Below are 26,114 nucleotides of genomic sequence, written 5' to 3' on the forward strand. Positions count from 1 at the left end.
AGCTCAAATGCTGTGGTTAGTCTAACTGACTCTTCAAACCAAGCTTTTTCTAGCATCTGTGTATCGTTGAAGGGGCATTTGCATCACAAATCGTGTTGTTGACTTTGAATCAACATACCACCGCATTACAACAAGCTACATCTGTAATCATTACAGGTTCCTCCTCTGCGTACTACACTAGTTCCCAAAAATTTTCACCATCTCGGTAATGCTTCACATTCATCAAGAGCGAAACCTACTCATCTCCATCAATTTTGTTATGTGTAAAGCTGGCAAAAATAGCGCCTGGCAATATAACAACTTCCTTCGAGGTTACAAATCCCTTCAACTTCGAGACCGGTACCCAAGCTTCCCTGTGAATGGAGTGGAAGAAGGGGTTTTATCGAACCTTATCAAAGGAACAAGTTACGAGAAAATTTTTGTGCTTCCGCCTACCTGACTGACTAACATAAATGAATCGATTATTAACTTTTAACTTCTCTATTAAAACCAAGCTGTTGTACCTAATATTCCCATATCACCACTACTGATCAATGCTTTTTTCCACCCTTCTCTTCCGTAGGTCACTCGCAGGGCCGTCGAGAGAAAATTCGGAGTGAACATTATCTAGGTTTGGGGTGAAATTATGTGTGGCCCCAATTATCCCTTGTTTGTATCCGCATTTCTGTTTTTGGGGGGGAACCCTCCCTTTCCACTCCCCTCTCCCAAGACTTAGTCACTCAAAATACTCACCGTCGTCTTAATTTTGTGCGCAAGCCTGCTAAGTTTAACGACAAGTGTACGACAGGGATCCATTCTGAGGTCGCTGCTGTTTTTATTCTCCATAAACCATCTTTTAGAGCACAAGGCTGTCGTGCTGAAGATCGCCGTTCAAATTTTATTGATGGCAGTGAGTACCTGAATTAAATGTTGAGCACATTGCCTCCTACAGTGTACTTCAGTGCATCGTTACGGTGTTGAATGAAATGCTCTAACACAATTTGAGGCCCTGATCTAATATGGACTATTGCGCCAACGATTATTATTATTATTATCAACGATCTTCTTTCTGTCACCACACCGCTTCCAGAATGTCTGAAATAACATTACGTACCTCTCCTGACTTTCACTCTGCCCAACCCTCCCTAACACTCCCCAATTCTGTGGTTTGAAACATCCTTGAGTATTGATTCATGCTCTGATCCCCTTTCCACGCTCTTCACCCGTGTGAACTATCCTAGCCGTCTGCACTCTTCTAATCCCCTTCTAAAACACAGAAACTTTTATGATGTGTGTACCATCTTTAACTTTCTACGGGGCTGGTGATCTGCTCCATCTTAACTGACATCATCTGACGTACGACTTTGTGTAGAACGCGTAACGCATCAACTTTCAGGATGCCTTACAGAGAGCTTGAACTTTATTTCATATCAGAATTCCGAAGCTATGTCGATGCAATAACGTATTGTAGTTTTGTCCCTGAAATTTGTTTTCCTACTGTAGTTTTAAGCGTGGGTGTCCTTTTTTTGGGAGCAATATTTAACATTTTTTTTTGTCTTCTTAAAGAAATAAATAACTGCGAGAGGTCAGGTACGCTCTAGCTCAAATACTACAATAGTAAACTAACATGTGGGGATAATTCGAGTACACATTTAAGGGGGTCATCCCATGTGAAGGTCGTTTTTTTTTCGCTTTTTTTAAAAAAACTTTTGTGACGAACTGAATAAAGGTACAAATGTGAATTCTTCACCATATGTTCATGTCTGGTAATTTTTCCAGCCTGATAGCATATTGAAATACAGAGTAACTTATACGCCCATTTCCAAAAAATGTGTTTTCCTGCTGCCACGCTAGAGGACGCTGTGATCATCTCAAGGAAAAAATGTATGCGGCATCTTAACGTGCGGACTTAACCACAGTCCGCAAACTAGGATTATTAAAAAAAATTTAAAGCTAAACTTTTGGTGCCTTGTTAAACTTTTTTTTGGTGAATTTTGACGTTTTTTCAAGGCTTCTTCAATGAATAAAAAAAACTACTGAATGAATCGCAATTATCCTCGTTTGCGGACCGTAGAAATATGTTCTGAATAAGTCGTGAAAGTTTCGAAGAATTTCATTGGGTAGATTTTGGGCTATGGTGGCAGCAGATTTTCAACATGCAGTTTCGAGAAAAACGCATTTAAAAATTAGAATGCGATTTTTAACCATAAAATCTTAACTGACCATTAATCTGCTATATCTAGTCCAAAAACCGGTTTTTTTTTTTCACAAGTAAAGACTTGGCTTCAATTCTTATGATTTTAGCGAAGTCATTTGGACCAATAAATACGCGCTTTATCACGGCGATCGACATACTATAAACCTGGCATGTGACATTTTACCTGTTTAACACCGTAATTTTCGAACCGAATTTCAAAAAGTCACTTTGCCCATATATTCTACACTATATCTAGATACAATTGATGCCAAAAAAAAATCAATTCCTTGGATCCTTAAGTCAAGAAGCTCTCCGAGAACGCCACATATCCACTCAGCTCAAACTACTGGACATTAACTTGGCTTACCTGAAATAGTACTAACATGGATGCCATGCACAGTTTTGCCAGTTTACCAAAATGCAAATTTCTTTCTCCTCAAACTGTTGGCTGCATCAGCGCCGATCATCGCACAACATTTTATTAAATAATTGAACTACTCTTTGGAACAACTCTCAGTCGCCTACACCGACCTGATTTCTTTCCTCGACAAACACCGAAAGAGAATGCGTGCGATCCAGCATATTCCTCCTGATATTAAAAAGTTTTCTCGAGAGTACCCAAGTTTTTGGTCGGGGTGGACAAGATCAAACCGCCTCGGCAGCCTTTATAAGTAGGGCCTTTACCGTCCCAACAACAAATGTTTCCTACTCGATATCACTGGGAAAGAGGACATAGTGAATCTAAGTTACGTAGTACCTGCGCGGATGATTCTCAACCAGTAACCAGCCCTGGTAGATTTCTTTCATCTTCAGCCCAAGGAACCTAAACACCCTTCCAAGTCTGAGGTGCATTGATAATAACCTACGAATTGGCTCTGGAGCCTGGAACAAAAGTCATATTCGCTCTCACACCTTTGTAATTCCACTCACTGGAAGGGAGTTAGTGTGCCGACCAAGTATGTCTCTGGAACAACATCGATGGCCATGATTACCAGAGTGCAGCATCTAGATAATGGCAATGTTCATGGTCTCCTAAGCAATGTGTCAGTGCCCGTTCAAAAGAAAACAGGGAAGTTGGAGACGTTTGTAAAGCCGAAATTCAAATAGGGAGGAAGGAAATTATGTGTCGACAAAACCATTAAAAACCTATACAATGTTTTCAAATTGGATCTTAATTGAGGCCATATGCCAGGTATGAACTTTGAAAGAAGTATCTTTCGAGCGAGTGAGTGAGTGAATGCGGAGTCCAAAGCAACAAAAACAGGTTCATAAACTTGGAATCCCCAGGACAGTAATTTGAAGCCCCATTACAGAAGCAAAGGCGATTGATTTGAAAAAAGGAAAATAATATCTAACGGTGGTAATGGTATCAAAAATGGAGTAGATAACGTTAGTACAACTTGGTATTAGATTACCGCTGAAATTAAACATTCGGGAAGCCCGAGAAGGTTTTGGACAAATTTTTTAGCTTGCTAATGAAGTATGGAACCAGCCGTTTAACGTTTAAACATTTGTCTTTACTATAACAAATAATTTTACAAAAGTGTTCCGAAAAAAAGATATAAAAATTCCTAATTTATCCTTGCTTAATGATGAACAAGGACTGGGTGTGCTGGGACAACAGCGGCGTGATGGGCAACAACTGGAACAGCATGGGCTACTGGAACTGCATGAGCTACTGGTACAACAGTTCTGACAACGGGGGCAGCAACAACAGTCTTTACAAGGGGTGCACTATGGACTACATGGCTGTATAAATAAACAAATAAAATATTGTTAAAATGTGCCAAAATTGTAGCTATAAATTGTATATACCTGGATGAATGGCTAACAGCAACTGGAGCGGCAACATGGGCAACATGCGCTACTGGAGCAACAACAACTCCTCCTGGAGCAGCAGCGGCAACAGCGAAAATGCAGGCGAGAGCAATCTGTAACCAAGACATGGATTTATGTTAATCGTCTTCAATATTCCTGGAAAGACAGCCATGTCCACATATTTTCCTTATCCGTACCAATTTGAACATGATGAAGTTTTTGTTGTTTGGATTTGAGGTTGAGATAAAGTGATGACTGAATTACTTCAGATACTAACTGATGCTGATCTCTACATTCAACAGAGCTTTTATACCATTAAGACATTATGAACACCGGGCAGCTTGTACTAAAAGCGGGGATTAAGTCGCCATGAAACAAGTTTGATTTGCTTGAGTTACTTGATGTCCGCGGCAGAATTCCGGAGAAACAATGTTGTTATTGGTTATGAGTTAATTTGGAAGTTTTTGATAAACTCAGTATTCTTCTTCTTAAGCGTTTGTTCCATTCGGACTGGATCATCTGGATCGGGTTCATCACTTTTCTCGGTTGTAAGTTTAATCCTGGCGAAGTCGAGAAGTTTTGATATCACCGTTTAACGTTTCTATCGTAGCTATCGATGCTTTGGTCGTAAGTTGGATCATTTTCATCAAATGAATTTCCAAACCGATCCTGGCTGCATAGTATATCATCGTTGCTGATGACATGTTGGTACCACCGAAGGCGTTTTTCTAAGAATTTCCCGATGAAGGGTGAGAAAAGTGCATTTTATTCTTATCCGAAGCCTCGTTTTGTTTTCGTGGAAAACAAAACCTTAGTCAAACGCATTGGTAGCTGCATTTTTCTCACCTTCTCTGCCTGCACTAAAACCTGCACTGCTCCCATGTGGTCATCTGCACGCCAATTCTTTTGACATGCAACAACTTATACATCCTTATCCTTTCTTATGATTCCTTTATATTCTTCCTGTCCTCTGTGAATGTAGGGCAATGGAACGAAACAGGGTCCAGAACGTCCGTAATCCGTCACAACTGGGAAAGTTAGATGAGCTATCCACTTTAAACATATATGTATATGTTATGTATTCGCAGTATCCGTTATCCCCGTAAAAAAGTGTGCGAGATTATAGTTTTTTTCTCCGTGATTTCTCAGCATCCAAATCCGTCGACCCGTTTCCACCCGTTTACATCGTTGCTTCCACCTGCGGAACCATTCTCCCTGTCGGTGTTTTCAAATGCCGCTCTAATATGAGCAGACCTGCGTCATCTCATTAGTCAGAATGCCGATCGACATCATTCCAGCTCCACCCACGACTTCCCGAGACGCTCGCACTCCTCCTCTACCATTCTGCGTTCCCTGACGCCGACCCACTCTTTGGTTATTTTGGGAGAGTGGATTCCACTGCATGACGTAGTCACCCGTGTGACTTATGATGTCACATGCCCTCCGCACAAGGCAGCATGAAGAACGTCGCCGATAACAAGAAGAAATAATATAGGTGACAGGATGCAACCCTGGCGAACTCCACATTGACCTTCAAAATCCTCCAAGATTTTGCCTCGGTGCTGCATGTGACATTTTGCGCCATCACAGCCTGCTGTCTCTCGATCAAGTTTTCGAGCTGTACTTTGATGTGTCCCAGAATAATTTTAGCTAATATATTTTCAACGGTGGGGAGCACGCTGATATCCCTCTAACTGCCGCACTCAAAATGGATCCCCTTCTTTGGAATCTTGACAATCATCCCCTTCTTCCACTCTCTGGAAAAGGGCGAAGAAAGCCACTGCTCAACAGTAACTGCAGATGCAGCGATAAATAACTTTGTGGGGACGGTCAAGCTCAGCGGCTTTACTTGGTTTGAGTGCATTGATGGCCAAAATGATTCCTCTTCTGCTTGAAGGAACAGTCCGTACAGTGGCTAGTCAATTCATCCACAAAAAAGAAACTTCATCAGATGAACCATGGTGATGGATTCCTTCCACCTCTTCTGTTATTCGTCATCATGAATGAGAGTTCGCATGACCATCGAAAGATTTGCTCATCTATATTATCAGGCGGATTACTCATTACATTCCGGTCAGCAAGATAGCTCTTCCATTGTCGAGCGACAGTGGAATCATACAAGCGGTCGATGTTGAACTTGAGGGGTGCAACTCCCTAATCCTGCTAGAAGTGGCAGACACAACACTTAAGCGAACGTAAGGGCCCATCAGAGGTGATCCCTTTCCAGGCCGATGTCAGCACTTCTCTTGTTATGCACATCCAGGAGATAACTCTGACCTTATGGCAGGCTCTATGCTCGAGCAATGATGATGATTTACTTACGTTCAGATGCCATACTTGCATCAACCCTTGCTGATTTCCTTCCTAAACCTAACATCCCTCCAATGTGTTTTAACCATTGGTCATCGGGATTCGATTTTCTGGTCAGCCTATCCACCATTATTCACCACAAAAGCAAAGCTATACAAGAATCTCTAAACATTACGAATTTCGACAGAAATGAAATCGAAATATTGCTTACAGATGAAATGATATTATAAATACAGAATGCAAATATGAAGAACATTAAAAGACAATTAAATATTCAAAGAAGAAACGTTGCAATGATGTGTCTTGAAAAAATGGAGTCAACGGCCTGGATTTTTTTAGATAAAGATGCCTTTACTTTACCTATACTAAAACCTTAGAAATAACACAGGCATATTGGGACAATAAACTCTTCTCTTGGCATTATATTGGAGGCAAAAGCAGTGTCAACGGTAAGTACATAGAGCAGAAATTTACAGACAGGATGCGACAGATAAGTGAAGGCGTATGTTAATTATAAGGAGCTTATGACTTCTCTTTACTTTTGTACATACCCGTAAAATGAAATACATACCTTAGCAATCAATGAGTAATGTATACGTTGAAGCCCTTGACATCCTGACACTCCTTATGTTCGAAAAATATGTCTCAAAAGCGTGGGGAGTGAGGTGATAAACTTTATTAAAAAGTTTTAATATTCCAAGGTTTTCATAAAAGCTGTCAAGACCAAGTGTGGCAGAATATTGTATTCTTGATGTTCAGGCCTCAGTTTACATCCCCAATTTCAGCGTTTCTAAAGTGTGAATTATTCATAAGGAATTTTTTCTTTTCGACATGGAAAATGTCGAGAAAATTATACATCAGAAATCACAGCGAAATGCTGACAGTGGTTAAATATTGCAAACCGTAATTTTAAAGGCTTTTGTTGTATACAACCAACCAATACAACCAACCTAAATTGTATTAGGATGGGAAAAAAGTAATATCGTATTTTGTCAATAGATGGCGACACTTAAACATATCTTGTGTTGTACTTCTCGCGTCGGGGCATACTATACGGCAATTTGAAGACGACAATCTGGGCTACAGGTGTTTCTTTAACAGTTTTATGATCGTATGTTTCAGTCTCAAGTTATAGCGCGTCAAAGATGGAGTCCACCAAGCAAGAAATTCGTCATATTTTACATTTAACATATACTACCTGAGAGGTAAAAATGCAACGAAGGCGGCCGAAAAAATTTGTGAAGTTCGATTTCGTTCTGGTGTAGTGGATATCGAAGATACACCCCGTACTGGTAGGCTAATCGTTGTAGAAACCGATAAAATCGTCGAAATCATCCAAGTAGACTGGCATGTGAGCATTCGCTCGATTACCCAGGAACTGGGTAAGGACCATAAAACTGTTTGGAACCATTTGCAGAAGATTGGATTTCAAAAAAAGCTGGATGTTTGGGTGGCACACGAGTTGACGTAAAAAAATCTCTTGGGCCAAATCAACGCCTGCGATGCACTGCCGAAACGGAACGAATTCGACCCATTTTTGAAGTGGATGGTGGCTGGTGATGAAAAGTGGATCACGTATGAAAATCTCAATCGAAAAAATCGTGGTCGAAACGCGGCGAGCCGGCCCAAACCATCGCCAAGCCCGGATTGATGGCCAGGAAGGTTTTGCTGTGTGTTTGGCGGGAATGGAAGGGAGTCATCCACTAGGAGCTGCTTAACTATGGCCAGACCCTCAATTCGGTCCTCTACTCTGAGCAACTCGACCGTTTGAAGCAAGCGATTGACCAGAAGCGGCCAGGATTGGTCAATAGGAATACTGTTCTGTTCCAGCAGGACAACGCTCGGCATCACACATTTTTGATGACCCGCCAGAAGCTACGGGAGCTCGGATGGGATGTCCTATCGCACCCACCGTATAGTCCGGACCTGGCACCAAGTGATTATAAGGCAAAGTTTCGCAAAGCTAGAATTCTTGAATAACTACATCAAGAGCCCTGCAAAGCAAGCACTTAAAAGGATCTAACAATTTTGAGGTAAAAGAAAATGATGATGCATTGTTACTCAGAGGCATACATAAACCTTGACGAAGTCAATAACAAGTTCGCAATTGAAATAGGCCTTGTAATAGATAGGATACAAGATCGGGATCTTCAAGATTTAAGTTGTCCCCCCCCCCCATGAAAAATGGGGGAAAGTTTTCTACCTGCAAGAAACTACTAACCTTGGTAGAAAATAGGGTAATTGGTTTAAGCGAGGTCATTGAAGAACAATCTTCGACTACTAATTAAATACGAAAAGCGAAAAGGTAATGACAATGAGTCAGTTGTCAGATGCAATCTAATAAAACTCTCAAAGGCCGTTTTTGAAAAATGACTGTATTTTTTAAATTATCAGCATTTTAAATTTCAACCTAGTTCAAATGCACTGAAAAGCCCGCGCCATTGTGTCTGACGTCATAAAACGTATCAAGGAATTTCAGTAGACCCTCAACTGGAAGCAGCTTATCAAAATATCAAAGTGTTAAACTTAATTTTGTGCGTGAATTGTTAAGAAGAACGGTGAAATATTGTTCATGCCTTGCTGTTCATATAACTTTGCAAACCCCCGCTGTTAGCTTTTTAGCTGTCCCAAAAGTAAATATTCGTAAGAAGTACATCGCCATCACCCGACGGACTCCAGTTTCTTTAGGGTAGTAGGCTGACATTTGTAGAGAACGGACGCTTCTACAAATTAATATCATTAATATAAAGAATTTAAAATTTAAATTCAATTAAATTTTATCAATAATATATAAAGATATTTATATTTACTTAATTTAAACTAGCTTACTTTTGATTTGTTATTTAAGTTACTTATTCCCCGAAAAAATTTTGTCAAAAATACGTATCTGTCGTGGAGTCCGTAACAAGGAGGAGAACTCAAAAGAACCAAAGAAAGGATAGCCAACTTTGAAAGAAAAAATAGCGAGCTGGCGAAGACACTCGAAGATCTTAAAAATCAAATGTCAATATTGATAAAAAAAATTGAAAGGTTATGGAGCAGCCAATGGCTGGGGAGGCGGCCTGGGTCTCCAAAATGAAGCTTTCTTCGCATACTTCTGCAGCCACGGAGGAACCGGGCTGCATTAAGGGCGAACAAGTCTTCGGCAGCGAATCCGTCCGTACGGAGGACATACAAAACCATCAAGCTGCTCCAAAAGAGGGTGCTAACCAGACTGGTTGCAGTAGTGACAAGTGCGGCAATGATAGCTCTGAAGAAGAAAAACTGGGTGGGTTTTTGCTCTATGTATCGATCAAATTAAAAAAGATAAAGAAAAATGAAGAAAAAATGACAACTGATGAAAAGAATAACACAAGTGGGACTGACAATTTAAAAAATAGTCCGACCGGAGCCACAAGTGGTACCTGAAATAAAGAAAAGGGGGAAAGGGTGCCCCCCCCCATATATGAATTAGGTGGTAGAGATTTAGGCACTCTACTTAATGGGAGCGCGGGGGCAATCCAAATCAAATGTAAAATCAAATGTAGCGGATTACAGGCAGGCTCCTTACTTCACTAACACACCAAAGGAAGAGAAGGTGCAAACCTTCCTTTTGAAAGGCTTGGATGCGGAGAAACAGCCCGATGAGGTGCTGAAAATGCTCCGGGAGACGGGAACCGAGGTCAAGTTCCTCTCAGTGTCGCGTTTTAATACAAGGAGATCCGTTTTGGAAAAACGAATTTTGCCGCACTTCCTCGTGCAGATAAGCTCGGAGAAAGGTAAACAATAAGAGATCATCCGGTATGGATGCCATTCCCGACGTGTTCCTCAGGCATTTACCAGACATTGCCATTCGTAATTATTGCATTTTGTTCAATAATTTAGTGGATAATTCCTTCTTCCCAGGACAATGAAAGAAAGCTGGAGTGTTCCCGATTTTAAAAAGAGGGAAGGATTCATCCAGTCTTATGAGCTACCGCCCAATCAGTTTTTTGCCTAACATCAGCAGGATGTTTGAGGTTTTGATATTAAAAGACTTGAACGAGCATATCAAGAGGAAGGAATTGTCGAATGCGCAATTCAGATTTAGATCCGAACATTCGGTAATACATGCAATAACGAAGGTCTGATATTTGCAAGCGGATTAAGTATGGTTAGTGCGCAGGTTCTTGCCTTATAGACATGGGAAAGGTCTTTGATACCGTCTGGTTGGATGGGCTGGGGAACGAGTTTCCCAACCACCTCGTAGTGATGATGTGTAGTATGCTGTATAGCAAGTTCTTTGTCATCCGGGACGGAAGTCTTACTACTAGCAGAGAATTTTATGTTCTGAATGGATTACAGCAAGGGACAGTGACTGCGTCTACACTTTTCGCAGTATTTGCGGGCGAATTATTCAATTGTTCGAGTTTAATAAATCTCCTAAAGGGTCGTTGGTTGCCTTTGCTGACGATCTGATAGCCTACTCGGCACACAAGGAGGTAACTGAGATGCAAGTTGCACCTCAATGATATTAATAATATTAAGTTCTTCACGAACAGCTGGCAAGTGAAAATCAATGCACAAAAGTGTGAAACGATTCTGTTTCGAAATTGCTTGGCATACGCCAATAGGAACTTGAAAAGGAATTGGAGAGATTTTCACATTGTCACGAACGGGGATAGTTCTGAGCGCATTCCTCATAAGAATTGCATTAGATACCTGGATGTGCGTCTTGACAAGCGTCTCCAATTTAACGAACACGTTAAAGTCGCGCTAAAAAGCGCTCGCAAAGCATTCATGTCTCTTCGAAGACTCTTTTTTGCTCCACATCTTAGCCGGAAGGTTAAGATCACCTATGGCTGTCCTATCTGGTTTAATTTGAGTGCTAGCCAAATAGAGAAAATAAGGATCTTTGAAAGGAAATGTCTGCGTGCTTGCATAGACAGGACTGCTTCGTCGAACTATGAGCATTATGAAACTAATGAAGTGATGTATGCAGCAGCTGCTGTGCCGAGAACCGACTCAGTTATCGTCAGATTGATTCGGAATCATATAGTGCGTTCTGTTTCGCATGGCTAGAACCCTTGGATTTCGCAGGCGTTCTACCCAAATGATGAGTATTTCGAGAAAACTTGCACAACAAGCTTCATTCTTCCCGAAACGTTCGTGTATCTTGACCGGAATGGTCTAATTCTTGATTCTTCTTCTTCTTCTTGATTCTATTCTGATCCAGTTGTATATTATATACATAGGCTTGCCACGGACAAAAGTATAGAATATCTCCTGGTCTTGACTGTGTGGCTCCGGATTTCAACTGGAGATACTCCAGAGCGAGAGCAATTGGTATTAGTGGGATGAAAAGGAGAAATCCTGGTACTGGTGGCTACGGGATGCCAGTTAGTGGCGGCCATGCTCAGTTCTGTCATTTGTGGCTTGGCGGGACTTTATTAATATGTATATATTGAACAGGTGCTGCTTTTGCCTCCAGTTGTAACATATACATACATATGTTATTATTCTTTGCCTCTGTTAATATTATAACCATTCCATTATTCCATTCCATTATTCCATTCCATTATTACTTTTTCTCCCTATGATTATTGTTATTGTAAAGAGAAAAATCTATGAAGGGAAAAGTCAATAGTTTTAATTCTGATAATTTTAAGAACAATAATTTAAGTTAAGAGTATCTTTTGAAGCAATTAAACATTTATTATTACTTTCATATTTCTTTATTTGCCTCTAAGGCTAAGAGAATTCTGGCGAGTTTTTTTCACCATTTCCAATCTATATATTAAAAATGAAAATGATTTTAAAAACCAAACGGATATGGTAATTGGATAGGTGAAACTACTATTTCGGCGTCAAAAAAACGTATAGTTATATTTTCTAACGCGAGAGTCGATTTCTTTCACCAAAGCATGCAAAAGTTGAGTGTAGTATGTACATTACAGTGCATTTTGCTGCAAAGTAGATGACTATATGTAGCTCCGTTTTACATGCAGACATAGGTTGCAATATAGTCGTTCATAAAGCACTTTAATACAACAAGGTAGTGTGGGCTCTGGTTGTGCTTTCTTAAAACAGATATTTTTATTGGCTACGGCCATTATCATCTTGAGAAAGATTTCAGGTCCCAAGGACCAAGGTACCACGCGGTCACAAGGTAAGTACTTTTAGGAGAATTTATCACTTATCTTTGGGCTCATTGATCGGTGACAATTATAATGTTGGTTTTTGTTTGCTAGTTTTGAGTCAAGTGACCTCCAATCAACTCCGAAAGGAATTGAATAAAAAATGATGATTAAAGGATGACTCCGACTTAAACCAAAATCCATTGACTGTTTATTATGTGCTAATGCATACCCTCACAACATGTTGCGCGGTCTTTCCAATAGTCCAGTTCCCCAGAGAACGCATGCTACTGTACCTATCAAAAATGATGGGTGAGACGTAAGGAGTTCACAATGGTGTGCTTTACTAGTTACCCTTATGATACCCTGAAAGCCCAAAGTGAGGTCTAAATCTAGCTATCTTACCCTTCTAGAAAAGAGTTTACTTTTCTTGGTGCTTTTAGATCCTTTTGAGAATGGATGAGCTGATCAAGCCGAATCAGTTCGTCATATGCCGCACATAATTCATCGGCGGAAATCTTCAAAAGCATATACAATGGTTCAGTACTTTCACGCTCGTATTTAATACAACATCTCGCTCTAGCTATTACCCTAACTAACCTACTGAAACTAGAGGAATCACTCAGCCAATAGTAAAGCTTGTCACCCCGTGGTGCTGCCCGTCGGGGTATTTCTTAATCAATTACCTGTAACAACAATTTAACCATGCATTAGTTGACAATAAAGATCAAACCAATGAGTTCTTGACCAGCGTCAGAGGTATGGTAACAATAAATGAGGCCAGCTGTTTAAAAACTGAAAATTTGCTTTTACTAAACAACCGATCTTTCTACAAACTTTTCAAAAAACATTCTCAAAAAAAAAAATTATAAAAAATCCTAATTTATCCTTGCTTAATGATGGACAAGGACTGAGTGAGCTGGGACAACAGCGGCGTGATGGGCGACAACTGGAACAGCATGGGCTACTGGAACTGCATGAGCTACTGGTACAACAGTCCTGACAACGGGGGCAGCAACAACAGTCTTTACAAGGGGTGCACTATGGACTACATGGCTGTATAAATAAACAAATAAAATATTATTAAAACATGCCGAAATTATAGTTGTAAATTTTATATACCTGGATGAATGGCTAACAGCAACTGGGGCTGCAACATGAGCAACTGAGGCAACATGTGCTACTGGAGCAACAACGACTCCTCCTGGAGCAGCAACGGCAACAGCGAAAATGCAGGCGAGAGCAATCTGTAACCAAAACATTGATTTAAATTAGTCAACTCTCTCTCTCTCTCTTCGAAATTTCCTTATATATTATTATTATCCTTATATCTCTCAAATGCGTACCAATTTGAACATGTTTGCTAGAGTTTTTATTATTTGGTATTAAGTGATAACCGAATTACTTCAGATATTAACTGATGCTAGCCTCTGCATCCGACAGAGCTTTTATACTGTTAAGACTTCAATATGAGACCCACACGGCTTGAACTAAAAGCGGGGATTTAGTTGTTATGGAACAAGTTTGGTTAATTCCGTGGTAGATTTCTGCAAAGTTAATAACTGTTGATTTGTGGGTGAATTTGCCACTTTTTGTAAAACTCTACGCATACTTCTTTCTGGGCGTTTATTCGGTTCGGTTGCAGGGTTGGACCATCTCAATCGAGTTCCCCACTGTTCTCGATTGTTGGTTGGTTCGGATGGAGGCAAGCTGTTTTCAAATCATTATTTGCGGTATCAGCCTATCGTTAGGTTGACGGTTGGGTCGTTCTGATCGACTTTTTCATTTTCAAACTGATCTTGGCTAGCTTCAATCGCAACATCTCGATAAAGGCTGCACCAACTTTTATTGGGAATGTTTATATTAATTATCTCCGAAGTCGCGTGACGGTGTTCTTCCTTATCGGTGGTTGTTAGCACTATAAACGAGCTATAAGCGACAGGGTGAACGATACTGCAGTGGATTTTAGACGTCAAGCGTTAATTAATATGCCTTTCGCAAAGTAGGCCGGTTACTGAAGACTACTTCAATCACTTCATGACGCAGTTCCCAATAGACTGATACAAGACCGTTGTCCCTAATAGTAATCGCGCCGGTTTCATTGGTGTCGGTTGCACCTGAATTTAGCATTTAGCACCTGAAATAAAACACATGAGCGACAGTATATTGCCTTCTTGATGTTTACCTAATACTATATCCACAATTTCCCTCTTTCTGAACGAAGAAGTCTTTCTTTTCAATGTCGATCATAAAAAATGAAAGGATAATACTATATAATATTATATACTAGAAAAGCGACTATCCTGCTATCGTTGAAACTCAGAATACAGCTGCAGTAAAAACTGAGATGGAAGTTTTGATTGTTCGTGTGCATTTTGATCTTACAGTGTAATCCCCTTTGCCTAGAGTTTTTTCGAGCCAGAAGGTACTATTTCTAACCTGTAAATAAGCCCCCATTAGTTACATTGATACACCCTTTATTGATGATAAGAACTTTGTGATGATTTTGGTCTGTGTTTGTTCCAAAAAACTGTTATTTTGTTCTAGTCATTTACATGATTTTGTTGAAATAATTGAATTTGGGGGACTACCATGTCAGTCATCAGCATCAACGGCGCTACAACGGGTATCCGATCTAAGCCTGACTTAATAAAGAACTCCTGACATGCCGGTTTTTGCGCCGAGATCTATCAATTTAATATCTCCTAAAGCTGTTTGGCGTTCTGGCCTACGTCATCGCTCCATTTGCGGCAGGGTATGCCACGTATTCTTTTCCTGCCCTAAATATTGCCTTTATATATTTTTCGGGTTGGATGATCCTCAACCATACGGATTAGATGATCTGCCCATACCTCACCACCCCAGATAGTCGTGGTACCGCTCATAAATTTCGTCATTATGTAGGCTACGGAATCGTTCATCCTCATGTAGGGGGCCAAAAATTCTTCGGAGGATTCTTCTCTCACACGGAACCAAGAGTTCGCAATTTTTCTTGCTAAGAACCCAGGGCTCCGAGGAATACATAGAGCTAGACAGTCCCCATTATTCTGTTTTACAGTAAGTTTTGACCCTTTGGTAATACATTTCGAGCGAAATAGTTTTTGTAAGCTGAAATGGGCTTTGTTTGTTACCAACAACCGTGCGCGGATTTCATTGTTGCAGTCTCCTATCTTTATTGTTATTATTTGACCAGTGCCATTTGATGGGACAATTTGTCTCGCTTTTAGGCGCCTTCATCCCGTCCCGTCTGCAATTTTTCATTAAGAAAGTACTCCCAGCGATCACGTCGAGATGGAGATAGGGTTTGGCAGTAGCGCTGTTGGTGTTGGTTCGGCAGGCATTTCCCAGGTTTTATGCTGCCTCGTGGGCACCGTTCCACAATTCCACGATCCTATCGATTTGTTTTAACGGTAACTATTCTTATTAGTCCATTTCCTGTCCTGGGTGCACGTCGATTACTGGAACCAAGGACTATTTGATTGAACATACGGTCTCCATTTGCCAGTGTGAGTTGGCAGGTTCGATTTTGGCATTAGCCATTTGGGTCGTTCATATGGTCTTGCAAGCGGTTCCAAAAGTCGAGTGGCATTTTACTTGAGTTTCTATTGCCTTAGAATTAATTTATTATCGTTAAAAGATCTAGGAATATCCACCGTTAAGAAATGCCCGCGATTTGAAGCTTCACCAACGTTTATATCGCCACTCAACGGTGGCAAAAAAAAAACGGTAGAAACGGTGTACCAGCACCGTAATTATTACCTTTGCATTGGGCAAACTATCGGCAAATGTTTTCGGTGAATGTCGTTTAGCTGATTTAACGTTTGCTTCCCGAAGGACTCCAAAAATATACGATTCCTCTCACACTTGCTGTCTTTGTTTGAAGGCTATGCCGGATAGTTAGTTCTCCTGATCGAAAGTTGTTGCTTAGAATTATTGGATGTTCTTCACTTGCCGATATTGCTGCTTTTTGTAGCCTTCTCTGAGAAAACTTTCAATTATCTACATGTGGGTGTAATTGCATAACTGGTTTTCCATTTGCTGCTTCTGAATCTTTGAAAACGATCTTGGAAACGGTCTTCGCTTATTTTAACTCTTTTGCATTTATGAATTTTCTGGATGTGTCATACATTCTGATATATTGCAGCAGTACTCTTCACCAATGTGCTACCACTCTTATTAACTTTGTATATGAAGAAAATCCCTGTATGATTGATTTGTCATAATAATAGAGTCGTTTTATTCTGATTGGACATTTTGGGGGTTTGTAATATCGAATTAGTTTTGAAATATTCTACCACATGTGGAAATTTTTAATTATGATGTCGATAGTCCCTGGCATGTGCAATCTATTAGATTACTTTCCAATTCAATATAATATAACCAGTTTCTGAATTCTTGGTATATTTCGATCTAGATTGGCCTCCGGCAGAACAGTTCCTGAAAAAGCTTATTCGCATGACTATACTTCTTCGCTTCCAATCGTAGGATTGCAGTTTCCCTACTGGAACCCATTCCAGCAGTATCTGTGCAACAATAAGGCTAAACCAAGGAGGTTCGTGTCCTCGCGCATTGTTTGAAAAATCGTTGCGCATATTCAACCTCCTTGGGTACTTCCGCGAGAAAAATTCTAGGCATTTACTAGTTAGTGTCTTGATACAGTACATTGATGTGTGGTCACATAGTTTTTTTCTCTTTTTAAAATCATTTATTTACCCAGTGGCTAACATTGGATATAGATCATTTTTTTTGTTATTTCTAGCCTAAATGTAGCTTATCTATCTTAAATATTGATTAAAAAAGAGGGTGGCTATTAAGACCTTCTCTGACTTGACTTGTTACGGTGTATTTACTCTGCACATGGATTTTTACAATTTTATGGTTTTAAATGAACAACCGGAACAACGGGAAGGCTTATATACTTACTTATTCTAACTTAACCTAATAATGATACTTAAATCTAATGCTTATATCTAATGTTTACAACAGCGCTTAAAAATTCTGCGCTTAACTTGTATGCACACCTACCAGGGAAGGAGTGTTGAGACAATGGCGGGTATTAATTCTGTGCTGACAATTTGGCAAGGCCTTAAGAATGTGGCCAATAGGGTGAAGTTACCCTCCATATAAAGTTGCCTCATTTCGAAGAATCTATCAGGTTGAGAGTGAACACTCAAATAGGTTTTACTCATGGTCGCCGGTACACTTCGGCGTTGCGGCTGGACTTTTTGGTTTTCCAATTGTACGACAAGCCGGTACAGTGTCTCAAGATTCTGTGCTCAAACACATTTCTTCATAGCTTTCCTCGATCAGGTGATCCATGTTAGGGCTCCGTAACAAAGAATGGGTCTCAAGAGGACTTTATATAGGGTCAGCTTAAATTTAGCGCAAAGTCCTACTCTTTTACAAAGAAAAGAGTAGATATTACTTAGTGCAATGCGTTCTTTGCTGAGAGCAAGCTTAGGATGGGGATCGAATCTTAGGTGTTCATGAAAAATCATTCCCAAGTATTTCATTTTTTGTGAACTGTTCACTACAGTATTCCCGATGCATACTTTTAAGCGGTTATCTTTTCTGTGGATAGATCTAGATCCCAAGTATCTAGATTTTCTCCGAAGAGTGGTGACGTGTATTTTGGTCTCACTGATTTTATGCCCCAGGTCTGGTAGTACATGCAGAGATCTGATAAATATTTCTCAATAGCATTAGCCGCCTTACCGGGTCGGAGGTTTGACGGAAGGATGAGCGTATCGTCGACAAACTGTAGTTGTTCTGCGCCGCTCTCTGGGTTTGGAGCGCCACCGTAGAAATATTATAAAGTGTAGGTCCTGAAATGGATCCATGCGGTACTCCGGAAGTGACCGGTCATTTCTCACGCTGACGTAAAACTCGTCATATAGCTGCGAACACAGCCATTTATGACTTTTTACATGGATTATGGAAAAACATACAAGAAAACTATCTAGACGCCATTAATACACCGACACACAATACATAAACATACAAGTATAACATACAGGCCAAGCCAAGAGGATCGAACAATGTAGCTACTTATGAACCGATCTTTTTGTTATCTTACACTTTTGCAGGGCAGTAAGTTTGAAAATGTACTGTGTATGCCACTGAAGTCTTAACGTTTCAGCATTTAGATTCAAATATGCGACTCCCACATCTTTGACCCGGATCACTTTCTTTCTTAAATTCCTCCATACCCAAAAGCTATGTTACTTCCTTATAATGGTGAAACTGCTTCTCGCTCGATATATTCCATAACTCTTGGAAGTCGATTTTTTTCCAGGATTGCCAACTCACAAAAGCGACCATGGTTGAACTGTAGTGACTTTACAATTCTGTATCTACCTTTAGACAATTGATTCCGATAATCGATCCTTCAGTTGCGTCTAATATTCGTTTATACGCCCCAGGGGATTCTATCTTGTCTAAAGAAGGTCTGCAAATGGGCGATATCTTCGCTCTCTTTAAAACATGCCAAATTTTTTCGTATTTGGCCTTTGCAAGAGTTCTCGATGTGTCGACTGGCTTCAATTCCAACTGACGACATAAGGTGCTGCCAAGTAGCTGAGCACTTTCATGTACTAATATTGAAAATAGAGATCCATTAGATGTAACCTCGCTAGAATATAGGAATGTGATCCGTTCTAAACAAATTGTCTTTGCTCATTACAGGCTCTAGTTTCCGTTGCTGGTCTCAATCCATTGCTGATAGTTTCACCTTCCCCTTTTAACGTGGTCATTGTATCCATGTCTATTCTTCCATATTCCGCTACCTACTGATTCAGGACAGTGTTATAATCCCCTAAAAGACTGTATACCTTTGTATGCAGTGATTTGTATTTTGATTGCATGTATGCCAACATTTTAATATGCCCAATCTACATTAGAATCCTAACAAGACAATTACCATATTCAATTATTTTAAATTTATTGATGTTTGTTCGATGTTAAATATGTCATGAAAGTGCTTAAATAGTCCGAAAAGTTTTTGTTATGTATGTGGAAAATTAACTTTTGTACCTCAGAGTCGAACATTTACACCATTAATAGTTATTGGACGTTGTGCGCGGGTGTGAGTACAACCAAGTACAAACATACTGTCAAGTACTCCAATCCTATTTATTGTCAAATCACCTACCAAAGTCTAGGAGCGAAATTCCATGAAATGTCTATTGTAAAAATCCTCATTTACTGATGCAAAGTGATCTCAACGGCTTAATATGTGATTGACTTTTGTTTTTAAAATAGGCTGAGCTTTAGGCGCCTAAATTAAATAACCATAATTTCCTTTAAAACCACTGGATAGTGTTCATTTTCTCTAAAAATTACCGGTTTTGATGATTTAGGATTGAAGATGTCCTAAGCCCGCTATCCAACCGGACAAATTGAAGAAAGCAGTTTCAGAACGAAGCCCCACTTTTGGAGCTATTATCCAATTTGTGAAAAGCAGAAGAATTGCAGTTTCATCCTGGGCAGAGGATATTATTCAAACGCTGATCCCCAGATAGAGATGAAGCAGCGTTTGATGAGCTATCTCTGCCCTGGATGAAACTGCAAGTCGCCTTCTGTTTTTAAGCGTGGTTACTCAATAATTGGAATGAACTTCAGTGTCCATAGCTACATTTTAAAGTCTGCTTGGATTGCAGTACAGGAAATACATAACTTTCATTACATTTCTTACACAAGATGAATACAAAACCTTTATACCCAAAGCGTCCAGCTTCCGGTATTCCGACTTGTTTTTCATGAATTATTCTTATTGTGTAACGCTTGACTCAAAGTTCTGTGGTGTGTTTTTCCGCAGCTCCACGGAGAAAGAATCCCTGATAAGCATAGCCTTGGTGTTTCACGAAACCGCCAATAATCAATAATCTAGAATACTGACCACACTGCATCAGTTGTTAATAGGGATTGAACCAATAAGTTCCTAATTGCCCGAACATCACAAAGTCACAGTCACGTGAAGAATAAATGAAGCCCACAGTTTAAGTTGAAATTTGTTTTTACTAAACAACAAATCTTTTTACAAAAATCTTCAAAAAAAATAATAAAAAATCCTAATTCATCCTTGCTTAATGATGGACAAGGACTGGGTGAGCTGGGACAACAGCGGCGTGATGGGCGACAACTGGAACAGCATGAGCTACTGGAACTGCATGGGCTACTGGTACAACAGTCCTGACTACTGGGGCAGCAACAACAGTTTTTACAAGGGGTGCACTGTGGACTACATGGCTGTATAAATAAATAAATAAAAATTTTAAAAAGGGCCAAAATTATAGTTGTAAATTTTATTTACCTGGATGAATGGCTAACAGCAACTGGGGTTGCAACATGGGCAACATGTGCTACTGGAGCAACAACAACTCCTCCTGGAGCAGCAGCGGCAACAGCGAAGATGCAGGCGAGAGCAATCTGTAACCAAGATATTGATTTAGGTTAGTTCACTCCGTCAAAAATACTCCCTTAAATGCAGTCTAATCCTTCTGAACCGTACCAATTTGAACATGTTGAATGAGTTTTTTGGTTGTTTGGATTTAAGGTTGAGATAAAGCTATGACTGAATTACTTCAGATACTAACTGATGCTGATCTCTACATCCAACAGAGCTTTTATACCATTAAGACATTATGAACACCGGGCGGCTTGTACTAAAAGCGGGGATTAAGTCGCCATGAAACAAGCTTGATTTGCTTGAGTTACTTGATTTCCGCGCCAGAATTCCGGAGAAATAATGTTAAGATTGCTGGTTTGTGGATGACTTTTGGAGTGCAAGAGTTTTTCTTATAATATTAACAATTGAACAGTCAAAATAATTTTCGTCAAATTTCATATTTAGTCTGTGTCTCACATAAACTCTGACTCTAAATCTACTTTTCATTATTAAAATTGTTATACATGATTGCCTAAAATGAATCAACTAATTGACGATAAAAGGTTCAGTTAGTGAAATCAGTATCAGTAATTAGTAATGAAAGCTTTGTACTCGTTGAAACTTATTATTAATATTTAGAGAAATAAAGGTAAATAGTAAATTCAAAAGTAAGTGAATTCGAAGGACAATTAAAGTTTGTTTTAAATTTATGGTGTATTGACCCATGTTCAAACATATAAGATTGTTAATTTTGTTTTGGTAATCCTTTCTCGACTTAATTGTCAATATGGACGGTATTATATCCTATAATTAAAGATTTGTGTATTTTGCAGGGCATACACAGTACTTATTAATAATAGCGAGTTACCACTGTGACTGTAATCCAAATGTTTTTAATGTATTGAGAAATTTAGAAGTTTTCCAGGAATCTATATTTATTGGAAAGGAAATCGCAAAGCATTTTCACTTTTAAGGTACACTTAACACACCTTTCGATATTTGATTTGCTGCAATACTATTATACTTAGGATATGTTAGAATTCCAAAAATGCTTTCCAGGTTTAAAGCCATATTTGCTTGTAAATCTGATAGTTTACCACAAACCGCTTTTCAGTAAATGCACCACAATAGTACTTGGAACTTTGCTATGTCCTTAGAAGTTAGCCGCAAAAGCACTACTCAGTTGTCTTTAAATTCCGTTTCTAGGCAAATAGCCAAAAACATCCTGTTAACCTCCAAAATTTTGCTCACAAACTCTTTATTCATTTTTGAATCACAGTCGAGTCTATTCTCAGCATGATCTTACGTTTGTCCTTGCTATTCAATGGGAAACTTGGTTGGCCGCTCTTTCCTTCAAAATTTGTTTGCCATATATACACATATATATATATACAAACCGCACCCTAACTTCTAATTGGGTAATATTGCAATTCGCCATTTATTACGAACGTTTTCCCGCCCATATTATCAACTAATTTCATAATAACCTAAATAATAATAATAATCGTTGGCGCAACAATCCATATTGGATCAGGGCCTTGAAGTGTGTTAGAGCACTTCATTCAAGACCGAAACGGTACACCACAGTACACTGTGGGAGGCAATGTGGTCAGCATTGCGCTCGCCCGAGATTATTACCCTGATTTGACTCAGGTACTCATTCACAGCTGAGTCGACTGGTGTCCGACATCCAGTCACGATAACAAATTCCTCTGCCCCCAGCGAGATTTGAACCGCGACCTTCCGCTACGACAGCCCAGCGCTCTAACCACTTGAGCCATCCGGACACTAACCTAAAGACAACACACATTTTGTACGCTTTTTACCTTTAAGGATATCAAAATGTATCAAATTATGTGCCCCGTACTCTGACAAAGTTCTGCGTCAGCTGTTATCTTAATCCAACTATTCCGATGACACAACGTGAACCTAGAGCTTCCGAGTAGTAGTGCCAGTTCATATTCTCTCGCACATGGGAGAACACTAGCCCGGACAACCTCCACTACCGCCCATTGTTCGATACACTCGATGATTTTTCCATTAACGCAAATAAGAAGAGTGCAATGGGTTGTCAGACTTCTCGGGTTTGTTGGCACGTGGTCGGCAATTTCCACGAAACCGATGATCACCATGTGAGGTGGAGATTTGGACTCGGTTCGCGCCTCCACAATGATCAGTAGAGTGTAAATATGGCCGGTACAGAAGGGTCCAGACTAGAAATTAACCTGCTGTGTCAATCAAACTTTTGATTTGTTCATTGATGCACTTTATGATTATTTTAGCTATTACTTTTGCGACAACTAGATTGTGATCGTGATGGTGATCTGGATGCCAAGGTGGGATCTGACAACACCTTGCTTGGACATGTGATGGGTCGGTCTTGGCGACCGGAACGGTAATGGTCGGAGGTTCGTGGATTTATGCAGATTCCACCGCCTTGTCATTGAACAATGTGCTGAGCACAGAGTCTGCCATAAGGTCGATTGGGTTTTAACTGACCGAAACCATATGAGCAATCCGATCGACCACTTCACGATCAACAGTAGATTTAGGAGTTGTCTCCTGGATGTGCGTAATAAGAGAGGCGCTGACATCAGCCTCGAAAGCGATAACCATCTGATGGTCGCTTGCGCTCGCGTTCGCTCGACAGTGGGAGAACTATCTTGCTGAGCGGGCGGCCCCCATCAAAAATGCTCTTTTTTCGGGTGCTACATAGATCATCGGTCATGTCCCGAAGCGGCATCATAAAATCTGGTTGACTGCACAATCGTGGAAGCGGTGAAGGAAGTGAAAGATCCTGCAGATCGCAATTATTTTCGAACTGTATATCGCATCACCAAAGAGCCTACATGTGGTCGCAAATCTTTCGACAATCCTGTGAAAGACGTCAACCGACGATTTCTCATCCACGATAATGAACAACTGCAGAGGTGATACGCTTTTTAACCGTATCACATCCGATGAAGTTCCTCTTCTGGTAAATGAAATGGCTAGTCACCGTAATATGCGGATAAGGACTGTTCCTCCATGCAGAAAAGAAACCATTTCGGCCATCAATGCACTCAAACGGAGTGCTTGACAGTCTCCCCGCAGAGTTATTTAACATTGTGTCTGAAGTTACTGCGTATCGGCGGCTTCAATTCGTACGGATCGTCAAGATCCCAGGACAAATCGAGAAACTGGAAGTTGAACCCTTCAGGTATGAAAGCTTTTGTGTACTTCTTATATAAAGACATTTGAGTGTGCATTTGCCCCATTAGCACGTAATATATGCATAAATTTTGTAAGAGTATCCACCTTCGGGTGATATTGACATTCACAGTCTTGAATTTGAAAAGAAATGACAACTTTGGCCTATTATAACTTTGTTAGTAGTGGTCCGATTTCCACCAAACTTGGCAGGATCATGATCTATATAACAGCCTACATTACTGAAAAATTCGTGACACTAGGATTAATTTCAGGGGGGTTTCGCAGCCAATTACGAAAAATTATAATAATACACTATCACTAACTTTATTTGAAAGGATATCGGTATGTAGGGTATTTTGGAGCCTAGGTACCATATAGTGGCAGCCTCTTGATTTGTTTTTTTTTCAGATTTTCTGGTTCGGTAGTTTCCGAGAATGGGCTAGTTAAATGAATGATCTCTTTCGACCCCCCGCACTCCCCACCTTTCCAACAAATATCAAAACTAAGACCAGCTTCGGAAAAGACTAACCGATACCTTTCATTTGATACCCTACATGACTATATTTGGGGAATAAAATCACATACCTGTTTTGCATGTACGGCGAATCCCCCCCCTTAAATTCGACATAAAAGGCTGTAACACAGTTTCCACCTATCCACCAAATTTGGTGTCAATCGCTTTGTTTAACAGAAAACCTTAAAAAGATGACCCGTTTTGAGTGTGACAATTGGAGATTTATTTGGGTTCTCCATGCTGTCGGAGAGATAATAGCGAAAATAATCCTGGAAAACATCAAAGAGCATCTCGAAAGCTTGATCGATAGAGAGCAGTGCGCTGAATTTATATATTCGCTGGAAGGTATTTTGCCTTAAAATACATATGTAACAAAATTGAATCTGATAATTTAGAAAAGGGATATAACTCCTGAATATCCGCTCATTAATAAAATATTTGAATGATGCCAAGGATGAAGTAGTCTTTTTTTGATGAGCCCATGTGGTCGCCTCCGTTTTCGTCCATAAATAAATGTGGGTGGAAAATATAAGTTCCCAATTATCCAGGCGACACGCAGAAGATATTAATGTACCGGAATACACAACACTCCAGTAGCACATGGTGCAACACAGTGGAGGAGAAGTGAAAGCGTCTCGTGAACGATGGCGTGTAGGTGTGGTTCACGAGCAGTACACCATTAAGGGGTGAATGGTAACCATATATCTACGGGTAGTACAAACTTTTCACGTTTTCTTTCAAATTATTAGATTGTAGTCCTACATCGCAACAAGAACACGGAGAAAGTGATGCAAATGGGACAAATCATAGTACAATTCAAGCAAGTATTACGAAAACAATTCTCATTTTTCTGACTTGATTATTTAGAGAATTCAAGATTCTGCTTTCAAACTACCTAAACGTTACATCATCAAAATTTAGACCAATATATTTACTTTCCTACTCATTTATAAAGAAAACATGATTTTTCTTAACGACCCATGTTTACTGCCTGCCAAATATTTTCTGACTTAACATTACATTATCAAAAAGTACCAAATTCTATTTTAGTTCTTCGCAAATAATAGATGACATTAACGGACTCACCTTGTGGAAGATTGAAGCAGAGTCTCACTCATTTTGGTACATACGAATTCATTAATGACGTGCAACTATGCGTCATGATTTACGTATACTAAAAGATAGTAAAATTCCACGGTAAATTGTGGACAGTCAGTATGTCAATATTTTCCGCGAATTTGACCGTACCTGAGGGAGTAACCATGACGATCTTTGCGCACAATTAAACATCTACAGCGTCTAATTCTTATTCATTAACGACAAAACAAGTGCCTGCTATTCTTTAGAGTAATGTAATGTTTCCGAAAACATTGCTTTTCTTTAACACCCAAAGGAAATATAGGGGACACAGCATGGAGATCCTAACTAACAGCCAAATAGCTGTTCAGGCATTTAGATCCAATTAGGAGAACTCTACACTGGTATGGAATGCCTTGATAAATTGAATACACTTACCTTGCACAAAAAGGTCCGAATACTTTAGGTTCCTACAATTCTAGGTTAGAAGGCAATGAGACAACTGATGAAAAACTTTTATTTAATAAATCTAGCATCTGGAGCAAT

The 26,114-nt window shown here is 39.8% G+C and overlaps 3 protein-coding genes across 5 annotated transcripts in view; 1 reads left to right on the forward strand and 2 right to left on the reverse strand.

Moving 5' to 3' along the window:
* LOC119652500 (neuropeptide SIFamide receptor-like) overlaps positions 1–26,114 on the forward strand; it is a 308,594-nt gene that overhangs the window by 239,058 nt on the left and 43,422 nt on the right. The gene's annotated exons all lie outside the window — the stretch shown is intronic.
* On the reverse strand, positions 3,672–21,067 carry LOC119652503 (A-kinase anchor protein 14-like). Of its 3 annotated transcripts, none has more exons than XM_038056692.1 (3): positions 20,909–20,982; positions 3,992–4,107; positions 3,672–3,925 (listed from the first exon to the last, which is right to left on the reverse strand). In XM_038056692.1, the coding sequence occupies exons 1-3, from the start codon at positions 20,918–20,920 to the stop codon at positions 3,763–3,765; spliced, it is 291 nt and encodes a 96-aa protein (XP_037912620.1). In that variant the 5' UTR covers positions 20,921–20,982; the 3' UTR covers positions 3,672–3,762. The 3 variants fall into 3 exon arrangements, with proteins under 3 accessions (XP_037912620.1, XP_037912618.1, XP_037912617.1); XM_038056690.1 differs by lacking the exon at positions 20,909–20,982 and adding an exon at positions 4,192–4,320; XM_038056689.1 differs by lacking the exons at positions 3,672–3,925; positions 3,992–4,107 and adding exons at positions 20,396–20,646; positions 20,711–20,826 and having other exon boundaries at positions 20,909–21,067.
* LOC119652502 (larval cuticle protein F1-like) lies at positions 13,187–13,906 on the reverse strand. The gene is made up of 3 exons (XM_038056688.1): positions 13,746–13,906; positions 13,522–13,646; positions 13,187–13,455 (listed from the first exon to the last, which is right to left on the reverse strand). The coding sequence occupies exons 1-3, from the start codon at positions 13,755–13,757 to the stop codon at positions 13,293–13,295; spliced, it is 300 nt and encodes a 99-aa protein (XP_037912616.1). The 5' UTR covers positions 13,758–13,906; the 3' UTR covers positions 13,187–13,292.

This window comes from Hermetia illucens, chromosome 3 (assembly GCF_905115235.1).
Source record: "Hermetia illucens chromosome 3, iHerIll2.2.curated.20191125, whole genome shotgun sequence".
Lineage (NCBI taxonomy): Eukaryota > Metazoa > Arthropoda > Insecta > Diptera > Stratiomyidae > Hermetia > Hermetia illucens.